Source organism: Euleptes europaea, chromosome 18, assembly GCF_029931775.1.
Source record: "Euleptes europaea isolate rEulEur1 chromosome 18, rEulEur1.hap1, whole genome shotgun sequence".
Taxonomy (NCBI): Eukaryota; Metazoa; Chordata; class Lepidosauria; order Squamata; family Sphaerodactylidae; genus Euleptes; species Euleptes europaea.
In genome coordinates, this window is record NC_079329.1 from 34,533,657 (window position 1) to 34,556,344 (window position 22,688).

Sequence of the window (22,688 nt, forward strand, 5' to 3'; positions counted from 1 at the left end):
AGCAGAGGTAGCAGGAGCCAGCTGTAGAATCCAGCAACTCCAGCATGTGGCTGGACGGCTATGCCCGGCTGGTGCAACAGACTATCCTGTGCCACCAGGTGGGCAAGTGTGCCACTGGTTGGATGCCTGCACGGGGGGGGGGGGGGTCATCTGGGGCAGCTGCCTGCTTGGGGCTTGGTCAGCTAATTTTTAAGTTGATAATTTTGTATGGCCCGCGAATGATGTTATAAATATCCAAATGGCCCTTGGTGGGAAAAAAGGTTCCCCACCCCTGGACTAGATGAAGTTTCCAAAGACTTCAAAGGATGCCAGACACATTTCAGAAATCTAGTCTGGGCACAGGGTTGCCAACCTCCAGGTGGTGGCTGCAGATCTCCCGCTATTACAACTGATCTCCAGGCGATATAAATCAGTTCCCCTGGAGAAAATGGCTGCTTTGACAATTGGACTCTATGGCACTGAAGTCCCTCCCCTCTTCAAACCCCGCCCTCCTCAGATTCTGTACCCAAAATCTCCTGGTATTTCCCATGCAGGAGCTGGCAACCCTATCTGGGCATTACCAAGGCATGGATCGCTGTAGATAAAAAGGCTGGGGGGAAATCTACAAAATGTGTAAAATGTCCCTTTTCATTGATAATGGCAACTATATATGATCAAACATAAAATTCAGAAACAAACATTTTTTGAGATATGAAAGCGCTTTGGAAAAGTACAATTTCCCCTGATGTGTACACTTACTCCTCTAGTTACCAGGTTTTGTATCGTCTACAACTCCTTACCTGCATCTGCTTTATTTATTTATTTATTGCATTTCTTTCTGGTGGTTGCCGTATTTTTCAAAAGCATCTGAACCTGATCAACACCATTTCTAGACTAGGACCAATTCTGAGCCTCCTGTTGGCAGTATGGCACCCGTGTGCAAGCATGTGACAGAAGGTCACATGATGGTAGTCACATGGCACAAGGAGGAGGAGCCAGAGACTCTGACCATGCCTGTCCTAATAAATCCTCTCTACCACTGAGTGACCCTTTCCAGCTCCTCTCAGGGCTAAATGACATTTTTGTTTTCCGTTTTCTTGCAAGGTGGGTTGGGGATCCCTGGATCCAATTCACTTTCCCTACAGTCACACAGCAGTTGCAAGGAAAAGCATTTTTAAAATCCACAGGAGCCTAATTCTTGGGGTTGCCAACCTCCAGGTATTGCAGGACTGGCTATCACATCAATGACAATTAAACCACATACACAGCACCCATGATATGACAACATGTATTGAGTGCAAGAAGACACAAGGTGAAACACATAGACTATATACAATGATGTACAGTAATAACTTCAATAGTCCTCTTGGATAAAAAGTTCCAAAGTTGTTACACAATAATGTGTTCAGAGTTTCATAAATATCAAGGTGAATAGGAAGACGATCGTTTCAATATTCTTCAGTTCCGTTCAATATGATATTTCAAAATATACACCTGTACTTCAAAAACAGTTTCGTTCTCCCCGTCGGGATGCAAGCCAACTATGTATACTGTCAATCTTTTAATTCCGATGGCAGGATTTATTATATCACCAACATAGTTGTACAGACATTTCAGCTGAGTTAACCGTTCCCAAAGGGATACTTCCTAATGAGTCATTGTATATAGTCTATGTGTTTCACCTTGTGTCTTCTTGCACTCAATACATGTTGTCATATCATGGGTGCTGTGTATGTGGTTTAATTGTCATTGATGTGATAGCCAGTCCTGCACTAACTTCCTTACCTTCGGTAGCAGTGCAGAGGTGTTTATTTTGGTTGCTAAACCTCCAGGTATTAGCAGGATACACCTCCTGCTATTACAACGGATTTCTAGCTGATAAAGCTAGAATTTCTAGCTGATAAAGATTAGTTCATCTGGAGAAAATGGCCACTTTGGCAATCGGACTCTATGGCATTGAAGTCCCTCCCCTTCCCAAACCCTGCCCTCCTCAGGCTCTGCCCCAAAAACTTCCCGCTGGTGGAGGGACCTGGGAACCTTCCTAGTTCCTATCCAAGTTTCAATGCAACACCTTTCTTTTACCTTTGATATTGGGCCTGTCTGGAAAGATCAGAATTGGCTTGTTTTTATACATGATGGCTTTCAGTTTCTCAACTTGCTGCAAAATTCTCTCTGCATCCCTTAATCCCCAGGGCCAGGCCACAACAGCCCTGCAGAGGCATTTGCTTGCCTTCTGCTCTTTGCCAGCAACCCTGTACGCTCTTTCAATCATAACTGGGTCTTCTTCCGGGTCTAACTTGAGGATGTCTGGCAACCACTCCTCCAGGAAGGCTGCCAAGTCGTGGGCCTCTCCTTCTTCTGGCAAGCCACAGATCCTCAGGGCCTGGGCCTGCACTTCTTTTTTAGTCTTCTGCCCGGCCTGGCCACAGAGGCATTTGTTTTCGACAGCCTGCCGGCACTCTCCTGCTTTCGCTTTCTCCTTCCAAGTGGTCACGTTCCCTGAAGGCGACTGGGCTAGGCTGTGAACCAGTCCTTCCAGGGTGTCCATACGTGAGTTCAAAGCTGAGATCTTACCATCAAAGGAATTCACTACCTTCGTGGTTTGGTCCACCTTTGTCTTGATCTCCAGCATCAGATCTTTCAGGGATGCATCTCCGCTGTCTAGGGAGGCAAAGGGCTCGGCACTGGTGCCCAGGGCCAAAGACCTTGAGGGCAGAGAGGCACTGTCTTGAGCCTGATGGAAAGCCTTGGAAAGGCGTGTTGGTGGGGTTGATTTTGGCATTTTCAAACCATCTGCAGTGACCGGCTTTCTCTGGGTTCTATGCTCCATGCGTCCATTGTTTCAGCTCTATCAGATCAGCTGCTCCACTGAGGTGCATCTCTTAGTCCCTACCTCAATGCTACTTTGCTGTCATCTGCATGTGGAGGAGGTCACATGTTGCATCACAATGGCTCTTCCTGTTGCCCCGGGCTGTATGCTGTACTGCATTTTGAGGTGCATTAAACACTAGGGTTGCCAACTCTGGGAAATACCTGGAGATTTTGGGGGTGGAGCCTGAGGAGGGTGGGTTTTGGGGAGGGGAAGGACTTCAAAGAAGAAGAGCTGTTTTTATACCCCGCTGTTCTCTACTGTAAGGAGTCTCAAAGTGGCTTACAATCTAGGGTTGCCACCTCCGGGTTGGGAAATACCTGGAGATTTTTGGGGTGGAGTATTGGGGAGGGTTGGGAAACACCTTGAGATTTTTGGAGCAGGGTTTAGGGAGGGGAGGGACTTCAATGCCATAGAGTCCAATAGCCAAAGTGGCCATTTTCTCCAGGTGAAGATCAGTTGTGATAGCAGGAGATCTCCAGCTGGTACCTGGAGGCTGGCAATCCTATTACAATCACCTTCCCTCCCCGCCACACAACAGTAACCTTGTGAAGTAGGTGGGGCTGAGAGAATTCTGAGAGATCTGTGACTGGCCCAAGGTCACCCAGCAAGGTCTCATGTGGAGGAGTGAGGAATTGAACCCGGTTCTCCAGATTAGAATCAACCACTCTTAACCCCTGCCATGCTGGCTTTTCTTAAAGAAGCAGACATTGCTTCTATGATTATTATTTTTTAACCCCAAATATATTTTTAAAGGCTTGTAGAAAAATACCCCGTCTGTCCCTAGCCCCACAGTGTGATTTTTTTGGATCCACACCCTGTGGTTATTACCCCATGAACAGGGGTCTTACATCAGCTATTAATACATAGCTGGGATCCTTTCTCTGATGCCACAAAAGAAGTTATACATTCTGTTTATTTTATTTCCTAAAGTTGGCCTCTACCAAAGTGGGAAATAGTAAATTAGGATACCTGCCTTTAATCTGGGAGCTAAAGGAAGGGAAATGATGCAGTGCAAGTCCATGCTAGGGAAAAGATAGATGCGAACTCAACCCCCCCTTCCCACTAAGGTAATTACAGTCTCTGGTCTTTTATGCATGGCTTTTTCAATCGCCATTTTCAAATTTGAGATAAAACAGGTCCCTCAAAACACGGGCAAAATGCGGAGAAACGTAGAGGGAGAGCAAGGCGACCTTTGACAGTCAGAAATTACATGCATAATCTAAACAAAGACCCGAAGTTTTAGGAGGGGTGACAGTGAGGGAAATGGCCGGGCACAAATGGCCTCAGTTAATTATATTCAGCCTTCCTCAAACAATAACAGGATCCACCTTATTGGATAAGATCGATACACGAACCCATCAGCCTTTGCTTGATATATTTATTTCCCTCATTGTGTCTCCTCTGGGAAAAAAACCCAAACAAATGGGCACCATATAACTAAGCTTGTTATTCCAGGTGGGCCATAAACTACATCAAAGGTGTAACCGAGACCCTCAACTTCCCCCTACTGATAACCAACAGGTTTGAATCTTTTCACTGCTTCACTCCCACCCAATCTGGTTCAAGAGGCATCCTTTTTCTCCTTCTATCCTTACACCTTTGGGGTATAACGTTGGCCCCAAGAATCTCAGATGTGTTCCAGCTGTTGGGTCCCCAACTCTGCAATCCCACTCCTGGCTCCAAAATCCTGGGTGACAAAGTATCTTGGGGAGTGTGTGTGTGTATGCATCACCTCTGCCATCTCAACACAGACATCCTTTGTAACGGCACTCCGCTCTTCCATCCTGCTTTTCACCTATCTGGCTCCCCCCTCCACTTTTCATCGGCCAAGACCTCACTGGACTCCAAACTTGCTGGATCCCGCTCAAATGCTTCTCTGACTTGTTCCCCTACCTCCCTCCTTTTATATTAATAATGCGTGCTTAGGTTAGGATAAGAGCCCTGTGGCGCAGAGTGGTAAACTGCAGTACTGCAGTCACAAGCTCTGCTCACGACGGGAGTTCAATCCCGATGGGAGTCAGTTTCAGGTAGCCGGCTCAAGGCTGACTCAGCCTTCCATCCTTCTGAGGTCGGTAAAGTGTAGATGACTGGGGAAGGCACTGGCAAACCATCCTGTAAACCAAGTCTGCCTAGTAAACGTCAGGATGTGACGCCACCCCATGGGTCAGGAATGACCCGGTGCTTGCACAGGGGACTACCTTTACCTTTAGGTTAGGATATAGTAGGATTTAGGGTCTGTAGAACATTTTCTTTAGTTTGTATGTGTGCGCGCACGTGTTCCAAACTCTGTGTTCAATTTGCTAATTCCCTTTGCTATTGTTCTTTTTTCTTAATAAATCCTTAACGTTAAACCATTGCTCTATGTATTATAAGAATCGGCACACCCTTACGAGATGTTATGTTACATCAAGGCTTACATCAGACAATACAATTCCAATAATATTTGCCCTAAGCACAGATGTGTATAGGCTTCTGACCCCTTACAGGGAGGATACCCCTTTGGTCAAGGTATATGCACATCTCCTTGAGGCCCATTAGATGGTCACCTGAGCTAACTCCTATTGTAGTGAATATTATGCATTCAAATCAATGTTGGTCCGCCCTTACTGAATTTTTTAAACAGAGGGATACGGTGCAGATGATAGAATCGTTAACTAATATTTTAAACCTTTTCAAACCAATCTATTCAAAACCATCATCGTCCCGAGGATTCCAACGTAAAAATAGCTGGTTTGATGGTGAGTGTAGAGAAAGTATTAAAAAAATAAGATCTCTTCACCGCTTATACAAAAATACTAACTCAAAAATACATCTGTTAGATCTTATATGGCTAAAGAGGTCATTTAGGTCCCTGATAAAGTTTAAAAAACGGCTGGATATATATAAAAGCTGGAAATTGCTCATCTCAGCAATAAATAATAATGAAACACAGACTTTTTGGAATCTAGTGAATAGAGGACTCTCTACAGTGGCTAGTATCCCTTCATGCATTACTCCTGGGATCTGGGAAAAATACTTTACTTCTAACTTTGTAACGGTCCCTGGTTTTGATTTGGATGAGGAACTGGTTGAACCCCCCCAAATGGATAGTTGGTGCCTTATGTGTGAGTGCCTTAATTAAACAATTTCGGTCAGGTAAAGTTCCAGGTCCTGATTTAATTCCGGTTGACCTTTTGAAAGTAAATCTGTCTTGGTGGGGCCACATTTTGGCCTCACTTTTCACGCAAATAAATAACACAGGAGATATTCCCGTAGCATGGAAACATGCAATAATTGTGCCGCTTTATAAAAAAGGACCAAAAAACGATCCTAAAAACTATCGTCCTATTAGTTTGCTTTCATCAATAGGTAAAGTATATGCAGCCTTTTTGCAGTCAAAATTATCGAATTGGCTAGAAACCGAAGAAATAATACATCCGGAACAAGCTGGGTTTAGGAAAGGCACCTCTGTTTTGGAACATTGTCTTATATTATATCATCTTGCAGATAAGTATTCTTCATATTCAGGGGGCTCTTTGTATGTTGCCTTTATGGATTTAAGGGCAGCTTTTGATTCAGTGCCTAGAGGCCGACTGTGGGCTAAATTAAAAACCACAACCATAGATAAGAGATTACTCTGGTTGATTTTTAAGCTTTATGAGAACCCTACCGCTCAGGTCCGTTGTGGAGCTGAAGGCCAACTTACTAATAGCATTCACCTCTTAAAGGGGGTGAAACAAGGTTGCCTTTTGGCCCCCATGCTGTTTAATTTTTATTTTAATGATGTGATTCCGTTTATCCAAAAGACAGCTTATCATGCACCAATATTAGCTGGCCATGAGGTTCCCATTTTGCTTTATGCGGATGATACAGTCCTTTTGTCTAGATCTGAGGTGGGCCTTTGTAAGACCATTAATAGGTTTATTGATTATTGCAACCAGGAGGGTCTATCAGTTAACTATAGTAAATCAAAAGTAATGGTTTTCTCTAAGAAGATCAAAGTAAAACGAAATCCATGGAAAGTTGAGGGGGTGAATTAGAGATGGTGTCCCAATTTAAATATTTGGGAGTTACTTTTAGTCAAAATTTGTCTTGGAGACCTCATCTTAGCTTGGCAAATAAAACTGCCAAAGTTAATTCGAACGCTTTGTTAAGGTTCTTTTATTCCAGGGGAGGCCAATATGTTCCTATGGCTATTACAGCTTTCAATGCCAAAATAATCCCTCAGTTTCTATTTGGAGCTCCCATTTGGATTAATGAAGTTACGGAGTCTGTTGACAATATACTTATACATTTTCTGCGGCGTTTGACAGGCTCTCCAAAGTGTGTGGCGGGAACGGCACTTAGAACGGAACTCGCACAGTGTACTTTTGACTCTAGGGCCTGGATTGCTGCCTTCAAATTAAGGCTGAAGGTTTTCTACTCAACTCCTAACATCCAAGGGGGCCTGTTACATAGATTAAAGGAAGATAATTACAGAGGGACGTGGGGAAGACATATAGATAGTAAACTGGTACTGCTTGACCTTCCACCATTAGTTCTTAACTTAAACTTCTCTGAAGCCCTTAAATTAGTAAGGTCAAGGGTGAGAAATCTTGAGTGTGTTAGCACTACATTCCGTGCTAGGCGCGCATGTTCTACCCTTGCACTGGGGATTCCCCCACCTGAGACCGTGCCCTCTTATGTGAGCTTGCTGACAATCCCAGGCCATAGACGTGCCTTTATGCTCACTAGACTAAATGCTTATCCAACTGCAGAGATGTTAGGTCGTTTTGCGAAAATTCCCTACTCAGATCGAGTTTGTGAATGTAAATCTGGAGATAATGGGACTCTACACCAGGGGTGGGAAACCTTTTTTCCGCCAAGGGCCATTTGGATATTTATAACATCATTCGCGGGCCATACAAAATTATCAACTTAAAAATTAGCTGACCAAGCCCCAAGCAGGCAGCTGCCCCAGATGACCCCCCCCTCACGGGCAAGCAGGCAGATATCCAGCTGGTGGTGTACTCGCCCACCTGGTGGCACAGGATTGTGTTTTGCACCAGCTGGGCATAGCCGTCCATCCACATGCCGGAGTTGCTCCTGCTCAGCACGGTCAGGGCCAGATTCGACAGCTGGCTCCTGCTACCTCTGACTGCAGGGGTGAAATGAGGACACGCTGGCTAAGAACTTGCCCCCCCACGCATTCTAGCCCTGCCCCCTTTAACCCCTCCATTGTAACCACTTCAGCCCCCAGCCCTCTTTTAGTACAGAGGCAATACGTTTCTCCACGGCACGGGTGGGAAAGGGTTAATACAGTTTCTTGGGCGGTCCTAGCAGCTCCATAGCTAATGACTCTTCTGCAAGGGGGGGAAAAGGTTCCTTTTCTCAGCAAAACAAACTCACATCTACCTTGAATAGAGGCTATTCCTGTCCGCGGGAGGGGGCAGATCACCAGTCTTAGATCCTTCTGAGCTAGAGATCTGCCAGGACCCATGAAGGGCCAGGACAAATGATTTTGCGGGCCTTAAACGGCCCCCAGGCCTGACGTTCCCCACCCCTGCTCTACACCATCTCTTATTGTTTTGTCAGCACTGGTCAGCTCCTTGGTTGCGTTGGATCACCCCAATATTGTCTAAATACAAACTTCCCTTGGAGTCCTGGGTGATATCCCACATAATGGGAAATATTCACCCTGATATCACTAGTTCTGTTGCAAGATTTTTGGCGGAGGTGATGTCGCTCAAATGTCAAAACAAAACAAGCATGTAAGCTGCGAGTTGAATGTTGAAATAAATTTTGTGATTTCAATGAGGCTGGTTCAGGGGGAATATATTGTTATGGTATTGGTGATGCTATGTTTAGTAATTGTTTTCTACTGTGTTTTAACCTTAAGTATACGTTGGGTGTTGTAAATTGATTATTTGGTGTTGTATTATGTAATATTGTTATGGTTAAGCTCAAGACCTTTGGTCAAAGGAGCTAGTAAATAAATGGAATGGGTATATGCACACCTGGGCCATTTGGGTAACCTGGGCTGGTTCAGAATTGGATATAATATCACAGAGGCAGTCTGTTGCTAGCATCATTAATGGTGAAGAGCTGGGTGGGAACCGGAAACAGGAATACCCTTAAATTAAAAGAAACACATGGGGAAACTTCTTGGTAGTGATTAGTCATCTTGCATGTGTCTGATTTCTTATTAACTTGTTAATAAGCATCTTGTTATAATTAAACAGGAAATGAGTTCTTTCTCCAGCAGTGGAGGTAAGTCACACATATATGGATACCAGGCAATGAAAAGGTTTTGAAAAAATTAGCTGTTACTTACCTTCAATCTGGTCAGCACTGAATTCAATCTGCAGGGGGGAAAGGACAGCGGTTAATTCTTTGCTGTTCCTACGTTGGGGGTTCCAGTCCCCAACATAACATGTACCTTGAATTGTAAGCTCTTGCAAGATGTCGTTTTTCCTTTATATGAAATGTGATGCAATTTGTGATCTAACAGCAATGAATAAACCAATTTATATAATGCAAATATTTATCTAGAAGCAGAAAAGGGCTAGCACTAGGGTTCCAACCTCCAGGTGCGTCAGGTCTAGAGATCTCCAAGTATTAAAGTTGATCTCCATATTACAGAGATAGTTCCCCTGGAGAAAATGGCTGCTTTGGAGGATGGACTTTATGGCATCGTGCACTGCTGAGGTCCCTGTCGTCCCCAAACCCCACCGTCCCTTGGTCCCACCCCCAAAATCTCTAGGTATTTCCCAACTCAGAGCTGGAAACCCTAGCACCTTCAAATGCCCTGCAGCTTTGGCCATAAGGTTATTTAGTCACTGGAATCCTGCTGTAAACCAAGGCTTGGCTAAAATATTTCCTTCGGCGTCATCCTTACTCTGCCGTCATGGCCGTATGGGATTAATTCTTGTCATTCAGATTCTAGTTTATGCCTTGCAACTTCACCAAAACTGAAATACAGTCTCTAGCAGAAGGAAAGGCCATGTTCCCGGTAATGGCAGGCAAACTACCGCTATGTCATGAGTCAGCCTGCAGAGACCTCCTCTGACGAAGTGGAAATGGAAGCCAGAACAGAGGGACATCCTCAGGCAGAAGTCCCACAGGAACAACCACAGGGCCTACAGCCTGCCAGAATAGAGGATCAGCCAAAGTCAGGAGATGACTCACCATGCCTACAGCCTGCCAGCTCAAGGACTCCAGTTGGACCTGACACCTTGCAACATGCAGTGTCTCCAGAGGCCTCACCAAGGCCATTGCAGCAGAGACGGAAGAGTGCTAGACTGAAAGCTTTACAGAGAAACCTCCCCAGTAGCAGTGATGAGGAAGAGCAGAGCTGAAGCACCACCTGTGAACTCAGCCTCATCAGCATCAGCTGGCTCTGCTACAGCAGCAGAGGAAGGGATTTAAGCCATCAGTTAGGCTTGGCTGATGTGCAAGCAACTTGTCACCAACCTCCTTGTGTACCGGCCTTGTTTCCCTGCTATCCTTTGGATTCCTGGTATCCTGACTTCTTGGACTGGCTCTGACTAACACCTTGGACTTCCCTTGCCTGTATTGATATCTCGGACTCTGCCTTCACTGTGAATGACCTTGGACTGTTCCCCAGACTACGCTTACAGCTTACAGCCCTCGCTCCTCGCCTGCACCACGACACGCTATTAGCTTCCTCTACCCGCCGCTGGAAAACTTCCATCGGGAGAAAAAAATGGCAATGCTCTATAATTTTGCCTCTATAGTCTCTCTGGTACGACCATAGAGACTATGGAGGCTAAAACAGAGCGGCAGCGCCGCCTTAAAAGTGGCCGCACGTGGCTGGCCTCCACTGTTGGCTTGCTAGTCGCTAGAGGTTGGTACGTTGCTCCTGTGTTCAGGTTTGGGCACCACAATTTAAGAAAGATGTAGACAAGCTGGACCGTGTCCAGAGGAAGGCAACAAAGATGGTGAGGGGTCTGGAGACCAAGTCCTATGAGGAAAGGTTGAAGGAGCTGGGTATGTTTAGCCTGAAGAGGAGAAGACTGAGAGGGGATATGATAACCATTGGGTTTCCCCCTCCTCCTCCAGCCGAGCTGCGGGGAGGGGAGGAAGCGAGTATTTGCATAATCAGGAACCAAATTAGCTGCACTTCATCCATTGAAATACATTACAGCACAAAAACAGTTGCAAAGAAAATGCAAAAAAGATTTTCCATTAAGGTCACTTCGCCCAGATAGACTACTCTGGCACTGGACTGACAGCCCCCAGAATGGAATAATGGTCCCAGGGTACAGAATCTGTGCTCTGGGACTGGAATGACAGTCCCCAGAGTGGAATGACAGTGCAGGACTTTCTTCAGGGCAAACAACTTTCTTCAGGGCAAACAAAATGCATAGGATTTTGAGAATTCAGAACAGAAAAGTGTGGGTCAAGGGAGCATCGGACCCAAGCGAGAATTCCCATGCATAAAAGACGCAGGAAGTACATCGAAGTGGAGATGTGAAAGCCAGCAAAACCTCCTCATTGCCTCTCCCCCTCCTATGGAAACACACACAGGCCTCCAGATAATTACTCAACGTTGGATGATTACTCAACATCTTCCTCAATGTCTCAAGAACCCTTTTCATGTTGTCTGGCTACAAAGCCAGAGAGGGGATCTTCTGTGCCATTCAGGACATATCAAGTGCTCCAGAACATGAGTCCCAGGGGAGGCCAATCTTTCCCTTTCCGCCACCACCGTCTTTAGTGGTACAAAAGGGAATTCCAAGAGCCTGCTTTTGACAAGCATGAGTAGTATGTTTCTGGTGGTGTCACATCTGTTCTTAAACTTATGTTTCTTTTACATGGTTTTTCTTCTAGGAGACATCGCACATAAAGTAGTTACCTTGTGGAATTTCATACCACAGGAATTCCATACCACAAGCCTGGGTGGATTTCAAAAAGGATTAGAGATATTCACGGAGGCTAGATCTATCAGTGGTTTTTAGCTGCACTTACCAGATGGAACTCCATGTTCAAATTTGTGATGCTCTGCATACCAGTGCTGGAGGGAGGGGGCAACCACAGGAAGAGGCATTGGCCTCCATCTCCCTGCTGCTAGGACTCGGTTGGCCACTGTGTGACACAGGCCATTTATGCTTGGGAAGTTTGCATTGGGTTTGCCGCTCTGCAGACACTGGTCCGAATTCTCAAAATTCTATTCATGGGGGCTTTTTGCCCCAAAGAAATTCCAGGAGTACGTTATGATCAATTATGCATCCCTAGCAAAAATGTGGAGCTTCCGAATCCCAGAGGGGCCCTGAAGCAACTTATTTTTAAAGAGTGATTTTTTCAACAAAATTGATGGAGTTTTTTTAAAGTGTTTGTTATTAAAATAAGGCTATTTTAGTGATAGAATCATAAGAAATTGGGCTGAAGAACTTAATATTGACCTTAGAATATGCTCTAATACCCATTTCATACGGCCTAAAAATGTCCCTGTAATTGGTCAAATTTCAAAATTTTCCCAGGGGCTTACTGCGCACGAACCCCCAGCTGTAAGGGCTTGCTGAGCTCACCAGAATCTATTCATAGCCTACATTTTGGCAGCTGGACCCTCGAATCCTTCATTGGTGCACGGCTTAATCAGCTCAGCCCTTAGGTAGGGGAGGGCTGGCTATAAATCACCAAATAAATACAATAAATAAATAAATAAAAAGACATCTGAATTCTCAATTCAGGCTGCACTCGTCTCGCTTGTACATTTTAACACCAAAAATCAGATTTTCACCTCTTTATCCTAACAAGCCCCTCTGATGACCTTCTATCTCTCTATTAGAGAATCTGCCATAGAACGACCTCATTGAAGAAGATAACAGCGGTTACCCAAACCGTGTTGCTGGTGGGAAGTGGCTCACTGTATGGCCCATTTTCAAGGACTCCACCCCACCACCCTGTTTCCCTCCATTTGGGCCTCGAGGTCCTTGTAAGGGCAGCAAGGCTCCTTTGGACCTTGTTGGATGTTGCCCTATTGTTGCTGGTTGCAAAGGGGCCCCCAGAGTTCAAGCTTCAGGATCCCCAAAATGTAGGTCCACCACCTGCATATAGCATAGCTGTTTGGAAATGGCTGCTAACTTCCCTCTTGCCGATGGCTTGTCAAGATGTGAGCCAAAGAGGAGGAAGGGAGGAAATGCTCTTGGCAATGTAGAAAAAGTACAGGTCTGATCATTTGTGGTCCTTTGCCATTGACCATTGTGGTGTTTGCCACTCAGCTCCTTTCCCTGAGGCTTTAAAGCTCCCATCCCCAAAACAGAAATGGTGTTAAGGAGCCCTGTGTAGGATTGCCAGCTTTGGGTTGAGAAATACCTGGAGATTTTTGGGGTGGAGCCTGAGGAGGATGGGGTTTGGGCAGGTGAGGGACTTCAGTGCCATAGAGTCCAATTGCCAAAGCTGCCATCTTCTCCAGGGGAATTGATCCCTGTTGCCTGAAGATCAGTTGTAATAGCAGGAGATCACCTGCTACTACCTGGAAGTTGGCAACCCTAGCCCCGTGCCTCATGAGCAAGTCCAGAGTGGGTGAAGGAGAACCAGCAATTAAAGGAAGGGATGAGATGCATTGACTAGAATGAATGAAGGCTCTTGGGGAAGGAGAGGGAAAGCAACACTGGCCAAGTCTTTGGGTTGAATACATTTCCCAGGAGCAAAATGGAATTTTCTTCCCCCCACCCACTTCACTCCACTGATCTCCATAAAGTGCTGCCCCTGAGGGATTGGGGACCCTGAGAAATGACATGAGGGGGCTGCCTCAGGCAGGAAGGGGTAGGGTTGCCAGGTCATACACACACACACCCGGCCACTGGCAGGGAGGAAAGGTTGAAGGAGCTGCATATGTTTAGCCTGAAGAGAAGACTGAGAGGGGATATGATAACCATCTTCAAGTACTTGAAGGGCTGTCCAGTTGTTTTCTGTTGCCCCAAAAGGTCGGACCAGAACCAACAGGATGAAATTAAATCAAAAGAGTTTCCGTCTACACATTAGGAAGAATTTTCTAACAGAGCGGTTCCTCAGTGGAACAGGCTTCCTCAGGAGGTGGTGAGCTCTCCTTCCCTGGAGGTTTTTAAGAAGAGTTTAGGTGGCCATCTGTCAGCAATCTGCCGAATCTATGACCTTAGGCAGATGATGAGAGAGACGGCATCTTGGCCATCTTCTGGGCATGGAGTAGGGGGTCACCGGGGGTGTGTGGGGGAGGTAGTTGTGAATTTCCTGCATTGTGCAGGGGGTTGGACTAGATGACCCTGGTGGTCCCTTCCAATTCTGTGACTCTATGAAACTCCTGAAAATTTGGGGATGGAGCCTGAGGGAGACAGGGACCCCAGAGGGGTACAATGCCATAGAGTCCACTTTCCAAAGCATCGGTTTTCTCCAGGGGAACTGATCTCTTTAGTCTGGAGATGAGCTATAATTCTGGGGAATCCTCAGGTCCCACCTGGTGACTGGCATCCTTCCAGTCTGGCTCCAACCCTTTGTCTCCTCCCATATCAAGGGCTGGACTGGAAAGGTTAAATGGCCCAGAAGAAGCTAAGCTGACCAGCTGCTGTGCTGCTATGAGCCAGCACTGCAGGGGCCACTCTGGCCAGACCCCGCCAGCAGTGCCTGCCTTACCCAGTGGCTCCAGTGCAGGAGAAGGCAACTGGGGAGCTGATGCTGATCATTATCCATGGAAGGACCTGAGCCAAGCAGCCCCTGCGGTGCTGGCAGAGTTTCTGGAGCTCAGCTTTCTCCTGGCCGCCAGCAACTCTCCATGGAAGCGTCCCACTGGGAATTTTTCCAGTAAGTTAAGTGGCCAGTCCACTCCGCCTCATGCCCCTGCATTCTCCGAGCACTCTTTGCTTTTTTTTTTTAAGCGTTGCATCCAGGTTTTTTCTTCTCTGGGACTCTTCTTCATGCTTTGGTCCCTTGTTCTCTTAACCCCTGGAATTCTGGTACCTCCTTCTGTTCCTGCACTCAGTCCATAGGGAACATCTCTGTTCAGCATTTGTTGCTGATCCTTTGCTATCCGTCCCTCACATTACCCATTTCCCCCTCCCTCTCCCCTACTTCTCATCATTTGCTTCCAAGCTTCAAATTCTTACTCTTTCTAAGCTCCCTGCCTCCTTGGCCCTGATTCGAGACATAATATGATGAGGAACAACAGAATACAATTTTAGGAGGGGCGCTGTCAGATTTTGCAAGTGTTCAGGCCTGATTCAAATATCCCAGTTTCAATTTTGCTTCTCCCTCGTACGAAACAAGCCAAAACGACTCGTGCCATTTTCTCTTTCCCCACCTTGGATTTTTACCATACGATTTAAGCATTTTTCATTGTTTGTGCATTGGAAAATCAGCATTATACATTAGATGAGTAACATACATATAAAATTATGTGAATATAATATGAATTATGTAAACATATATTATGTGTGTGTATTTGGATGTAAAAACATATAAAAGAAAGAAGGGAACCCTCAATACCAGTAACAAAAACTTTGGACCAATACTTTTCAAAATGATGTCATATAGAAATAAACTGGACCTATTGGCTACTCTCTCCAGTTTAATATCTCCCCCATAGTAGGGTTGCCAACTCTGAATTGGGAAATTCCTGGAGATTTGGGGATGGAGCCTGGGGAGGGCAGGGTTTGAGGAAGTGAGAATGCTCAGAGGGGTGTAATGCCATAAATGCCACCCTCCAGAGCTGCCATTTTCCTGAGGGGAACTGATCTCTGTAGTCTGGATATCATTTGTAATTCTGGGATATCTCCAGGTCCCACTTGGAGGCTGGTAACCCTATTGGGGAGGGTGGAGTTTGGGGAGAGCAGGGACCTCAGTGGGGTGTAATACCATAGAGTCCCTCCTCCAAAGCAGCAATTTTCCTCAGGCAAACTGATCTCTGTAGTCTGGAGATCAATTGTAATTCCAGGAGATCTCCAGGCCTCACCTGGAGGTTGGCAGCTTTACCCCTAAGTCTCTCCCTCCCTCTTCTCAGATGAAGGAGAAGCTTTGTGCAAGTCGGGGGTCTGGAGGGGTCTGAGTTCAAGAGGGCCACTGTTCGGCATAAGGCATCACTAAGCAGGTGGCTGGGAGAGGAGAAGCGGAAGAGCGTCTGTGCTCCGCAGGTGAGATCCCTAAAGCTTCTCCTTCATCTCCCTTGGCCCTCTGATCCACCTCTGCCCCTTTTCTCGGTGTTCAGATGTTCTCCCAATCCAACCCTGTCATTCTAGTGTGAGACAGTAAGCATTCTGGGCTGAGGTTTTCAAATATTTGTACGGCCTCTAGCACACACTGCTGGCACAAAGTCAATACTCAGCTAAAAAAAAAAAGGATCTGCCGAATTTTCAGAGTTCTGGGTGGGGGGATTTATCTTTTTTTGTCCATAGTGCAGAATCTCTCTTAGTGCACTGCATAGAAAAATACAGGTTTACCATAATATGTGAGTCACTCTCCAGATTGGGGTACAAAACACAGAATCAAAAACAGAATCAAAAACACAGTTCACAAACACACTGATGTACAGGTTCCTACATGGCGACTACCTATGTGCAGAAAAGGAATAATCCCTAAAGCAGTCTTAAAAATTAGTAGAAACTCCTGCCCCAGGAAGCAGGGGAAGATGCTTGAATATTTCCATCCATCCAGGTCATTTTCTATAAATAGGATAAAAGAATTAAGAGGCTTAATGTTGCCTTTTTTTCTGAGGCTGAACAGTGGATTCAACTCCTCATTATTCTGTTCTGTTTGTAAACTCCATTCTTAATAGCCTGCCAACCTCCAGGTGGGACCTGGAGGAATCCCCTGGAATTACAGCTCATCTCCAGACTACAGACACCAGTTCCCCTGGAGAAAATGGCTGCTTTGAAGGGTGGACTCTATGGCATTGTACTCCACTGAGGTCTCTGTCCTCCCCAGGCTCCATCTCCAAATCTCCAGGAGTTTCCCAGCCTGGATGTAGCAACCTTACCAGCAGGTGAGATCTTGATTCGCTTGCTGGTTAATAGAGCAAAGGTCTTGGACGGAGCGATTGCTTCTAACTAGCTCCTCAGGTTTAGCAATTGCAGAGGAGTCAAGGTTGTGTCAGGAGATCAACTTTAAAAGCAGCGGCTCCTCTTTCCCAGGGGATGTTTAAATTACCTTTTTCCTTTTCCTTTTATCCCTTCGAAGCTCCTTGATCAATTGATCTTGAGCAGCATATATCTAGTGTTGGAGGGCTATAAGGACTGAAACAAATCTTGCCACTGACAATGTAGCCTTGGGGTCCCTATCACTTAGTAAAAAAGGCATTAAATTACCAGTAGCTTAAAGATGAACAGACTCACCAAGTATTGTCCAACTCAGCGGGCTGAGCTTTTGCAAAGTTTACCTCAATTGCTGAATAACATTCTTTTGGAAGAAATTCAGAAGCATACATTTTGTAGTGCTCTAGGTGGGAGGAAAAAGCCGGAGTCTTATTGGTCCAGCTTTGGAAGTGGCTGAGGGACAGATTCACCTTAAAATGGGAAATCATCCCTCTGCCATTTAGGATTAGTGAGCCTGGGAAAATGATGCTGAGTGGCAGGGCATTGTCCTAGGCCTTCTGATAAGTCTGTGGCGGGGCGAATCGGATCACTGCTGTGCCCTCCTATCGCCAAGAATGTGATCAGGTACCACCAGCTGGCTTACTTACTGTGACGCTCTTGGGATCGAAGGCGGGTTCCTTGGGTGGTTCTGGAGCGGGAGCCGGGGCAGGGGCTGGCTTGGCAGCCTCTTTCTTGGGATCCGGTTTTTTAGGGGCCATGACGCTGGGTTGTCACTTGCGAACGAGCTGGGATGGTTGGCAGCAGGAAGGCAGTGAGGCAGAGGAACAAAAAGCCAGGCAGGCTCCGAGGGTTTATATACTCAGCTGTGGGTCCCTCTCTCTCATCAGAGGGGTGGACGACAGCAACTGGTGTTTACTATAAAAGGAAGGCTGTCCAAAAAAGCAGCCTCCACCCTCCCAGCTCAACAATTGTCCTTTGTCATCAGCGCAGAGACAGAGACACTGACATCAATTTCTTCTGATGTCGCGCAGGCTTTTCTAGGGGCACCTGGGCTGGGAAGGGTTCGGAACTTGACCCCTGAAAAGACTTTTACAGATGCTTTGCCCAAACCATTTGACAGGCAAAACAGAAACAGCTTTGCGGCTCAACCTGCCGGCCCCAATACCCAGGGGGGACAAAGTGTCTTTTTATAGGCAAGCCTACAAGTGCAAATGCCGCAGATTCCTTTGGAGCTCTGGATTTGCTCGCTGACACTTTCCCAGTGGAATAGTTGACTGCAAGTCTTTTGACCTGAAGAAGCATATTAAAAAAAAACCTGGCTGATGATCCAGGTTGATCACCTTATATAGCTTTCCCCCTCATTTTATTATCATCGTTGTCACATTGGGGTCATGCCCTTCCTTTGAAGATCTCAGGAGGACACATACAGAATCCACCTATCTTATTCTTACAGCCCTACACAGCAGGCCTGGCTAAGAGGCAATGGCGTATTCAAAACCACCTCTTGGTTGAATGAGGTCTCTCCAGGCCAGAGCTTGTCTTCTTACCGTGTGTGTAAAGTGCCTTCAAGTTGCAGCCGACTTATGGTGACCTCTTTTGGGGTTTTCATGGCAAGAGACTAACAGAGGTGGTTTGCCAGTGCATTCCTCTGCACAGCAACCCTGGTATTCCTTGGTGGTCTCCCATCCAAATACTAACCAGGGCTGACCATGCTTAGCTTCTGAGATCTTCTTACAAGGGATGCTCAAAAGCCACGGTTGCTCACCAGTCATGAGCAGGGAGCCAGTTTTTCAACAGACTGTAGTCATTTATGCAGGGGAGTTTTACCTGAGGTTTGTTGCTCACTGGACCCACACTTTCCTGTTGGGAAGCTATGCACTAGCAGTCTCCAAGCTCAAATCAAGAAGCAATGGAGTTCCTGCCTCATGAAATGCTGCTTTGTAATTGGCTGTGAGAGAAAAGTTACCCCCCGCCGCCCCTGTGGACACCCAAGTGCTGTGAAAAAAAGCATTTTAAAAAATGGAGCTCTCTAAAAAAAACAGGAGATGGGGAAGAAACCCAAACCTCGTTTTTTAAATCCTTTCTTCTTCTCATAAAGAACTCTGAGGAAGCAAGAAGCAGGAAACATTTGAATCCCTGCCCCTTGACATGCTGCTTTGTAATTGGCTGTAGTGTTTTCTGTGAGAGAAACGTCACTCCCCCAAGTTATGTGTCCCGCACTTTGCCTTATGCATGGTTGTTTCACCTGGGATGATATCAGGAGAGATCAAAGAATCAGGTTAATAGAGGAACAACTGAGACAGACCAGGGACGAACATGAGTGAAAGTACCCATGCATAAATGACCTGCTGTCAATCTATTCATGGCGGTTTGTCAGGTTGCTTCACCTATTCCTTCCTAACAATACAGTATCACACATCAGTTTTTCTGCACACAGCTTGTGGAGTTCTACTCTCTTCCTTTGCTGCACTGTTGCTCTGAGCAGTCTTTTGCGAAGTTAATGGCCGTTTATGCTTGGCAATTAGCGGCGTGTTCCAGGCTGAAGTGCCCCGCATATTTTTTTTATTTCTTCACACTGAACCGTCATTCCAGATGTCACTGCAAAGCCGGCGCATACCTGCTTTGCATTTCTTAAGAGCCCCTTTAATGCAACCTTTTATATTTGCTCCACCCCCGCATCAAAACATTCACTGAAGGAAGCATGCAGAATCCCAGCCGCTTGGTTTAGCTATGCAAATGACTATTGCTAATGGCTATGCAAACGAAGGAACAAAGGAGCAGGCGAGTGTGTGGGGGGTGGAATTTGTTTGACTTTCTCCTCTTGTATCAGGACCATGAATAGTCATTTTAAAGGTTGGATTTTAAAAATCAGCATTGAGCGAGGAGCAGAATCGACCCTGCATAAATGGCCAAAGTCTTCTGATCTGTTTGGATTGGCAGCATTTTTGTGCATGTGCAGTTTTGCAAAAATCCAGTGCAAGTTGTTTGGTTGGCATTTCCATCATTTTATGCCAAACTGAACAGACCAGGAGATCAGCTCACATCTCATCAGCAGCGTCAATAGGGTAAGTTTGATTGTCAAAAAGGTTTCCTGTGAACTTCACAGCACCCCTGATTCTAACCACTATACCGCAGTGGCTCTTAATTTTGCCCAGCTTCCTTAATGGCCCTTTTCTCCATCTCCTCCCCGATCATGTACACATGGTGTTTCAGATGGGGCTGGTCCAGGGCATTCTGGCACCCCATGCAAAGTCCACCCATCTCTCTTGGGTCCATGATGCTACCAGCCAGATCCAAGTACTCACTCTAGTTGGACTGCTGGAGTTAGGGTTGCCAGCCTCCAGGTGGTGACTGGAGATCTCCCACTATTACAACTGATCTCCAGGCAATAGAAATCAGTCCCCCTGGAGAACATGACCGCTTTGAGAATTGGACTCTATGGCTTTGAAGTCCCTCTCCTCTCCACACCCCACTCTCCTCAGGCTACACCTCCAAAATCTCCAGGTATTTCCCAACCTGGAGCTGGCAACCCTAGTTGGAGTTTATTCTTTTGAGTTTGGTTTGTTTATTTTACACAATGTATTTTACTCCTGCTAGACATGGGAAAATACAAGGTTTTTCAGGTCAAAGCAACCCACCCCCCGAAATCCTGCACAGCTTCTCTTCCACCTTGCTTGTCTTCTAAGATTTCATCAAGTATTGCCCACACACTTCCAAGATGATCTTCACATCCTTAAAGGCTAGAAACAAATGCTGCAGCAAATGTTTGTGAAGGTTTTTTTTTAATGCAAAGCTTCCTGTTCCCAGTTCTCAAAAAAAAAAAAAAAAAAACCAAACCCAAGCCCTACTTTCCAATTTTTTCAATCAGTTTGCAGCCTTTGTTTCCTAGGCTGGCATTATTTGAGATGGCTTCTTTAGCCCCTTGATCCCAGCCAGTCAGGGAGCCAAGTACTGTACATGATGATATTGTGGAACGATACAGCCAGTCAGGATTGGCTTTGTGATGAGTGATGACATCACCAAGGGCAACCAAAACTCTTCCATTGCTGCTCTGCAAATTGGAGTGGGGGATTAAGCACTAATATTTTGTACTAGGCAAACAATCCTGCAATTTGCTGTATGAAACTATTGTTACATCCTATCTTGCAATCCTTTAAATGGTAGGGTGGTTTCAGAAACAAGCTGTATATTTTTTATTTGAAGATCAACAGTTCTTTGCCTTGGAGTTCCTGGTAAACATATCATCCAGATGCCCTGATGTGTTACTTTCATTTGTCCATCTCTTGTCACCTCTGTTTGAGCCTGTTGTTCAGCGGCTCTTCCTGAAAACAACACATGGCCATGGTAACTGGCTCAGGTCTTCTGATATGACACTGAAGCATTAACCTTTCAATCAGCACTTTTGATATGTTGATTCAGACATATATAGCTCCGACATGCCTCCACACAAAAAGCCAGTTCCTTACCTTTCTGACCTCTTCACTGAGGCACACCATCTTCCAAAACAGGCACAGCTCCAAGGTGAAGCACACCTCAAGGTCAATCTTTCCCGTTGTGGACAGTCTGATTCCAAAGTGTTCCCACAGTTCCTGGAAGTAGTCCTTGTTGGTGAGATACCAGATGGCAATAATGATCCTCTTTTCAACTGAGATGGATTGTCTTATGCTTATGGTATGATGCTGCAGTAGGGTTGCCAGCTCTGGGTTGGAAAATACCTGGAGTTTTTGTGGGTGGAACCTGGGGAGGGCATGGTTTGGGGAGAGGAAAGACCTCAGCAGGGTAAAATGCAATAGAAGCACTCTAACTCCTCCTCCTTTCTCAGCAGCCATTTTGTCTCTCTGCTCTTTCCACATGGTCTGCAAAGGAGGCAGATGTTTCTACAGGTCTCTCCTGCATAAACCATACAATCATACTCACACGACGCTGGATTAGCTAGCCACTTGTATAGGGACATGTATTCTTTAGATGAGGCTTTCTATCTTTTATCAACTGCAACAAGAATGTTAACAAACTGAACCTGAATAAATGTAAGTTCTACTTTTTTTTGCAATTTACTTCTTGGGCAGACTGAATTTATTGAACTCAATATCTCGCTTCCATGACTGGGCAAACTCTGCTATATTAACCAAATATAAAATCCCAACAGGGTTATGGTGGCCCAGAGTGAATTTTAAAGTTTTTTCCTACTTATTTGTTTGTTCTGAAGTGGCAGGCATTTAGAAAATCAGCAGGCCTCCAACAATAAAAATAAATAAATAAAAAACACATTACTGAACTCCAAAGGAGGGGGCCAGAAAAATATATTTAGTTCATAAACAGACAAAGAAGGCATGGAAAAGAAGTTGTTATTCAAGTTAGTCCAAGGTTAAAAGACAGAGCAAAGCAGACAAGATGTCTGAGAACCGTTAGGGAGGGAAAGATTAATTGTAACTAAATAAAAATACCAGGAGCACTAACAATAGTTTTAAACAAGTATTATCTAAACCAATGGAATTATTCTTATATTTCTGTAAACCAATGATTTTCCTTATTTTTGTAACCAATGAAAATTATTCTGATTTGTATTATAAACCAGTGAAGTCATCCCCTAGAACTCTAAGCCAATGACAAGTTATTATGTAATATGTGTAGTTAAACTATTATAATGAGCTAATTAAAAGGTTATAAAAGTTTAAACCTACTTCTGTCCGGTGCTCCAAGCTCCATTTTGAAAAGCCTCAAAGGGCAAAGTTTGGAGACTCAAACAGCTGTTTGGAATAAAAGAAATGTTCTTCCAGAAACTGGCTTTGAGTCTTTGTGTTTGAAATCCAACTCCTAAATTTCTGCTAAAACATCTGGGGGCTCGTCCGGGATAA

General features: G+C 45.4%; 1 protein-coding gene across 1 annotated transcript in view; it reads right to left on the reverse strand.

The window, feature by feature from the left end:
• MYL4 (myosin light chain 4) overlaps window positions 1-17,803 on the reverse strand; it is a 28,882-nt gene extending 11,079 nt beyond the window's left edge. The window contains exons 1-2 of the mRNA XM_056863083.1: window positions 17,481-17,803; window positions 9,144-9,171 (exon numbers count right to left, since the gene is read on the reverse strand). Of these exons, the coding sequence (XP_056719061.1) occupies window positions 9,144-9,171; window positions 17,481-17,591 (139 nt within the window). The 5' untranslated portion in view covers window positions 17,592-17,803. The remainder of the gene's footprint in view (window positions 1-9,143; window positions 9,172-17,480) is intronic.
• Between the last annotated feature and the right edge of the window lie 4,885 nt (window positions 17,804-22,688).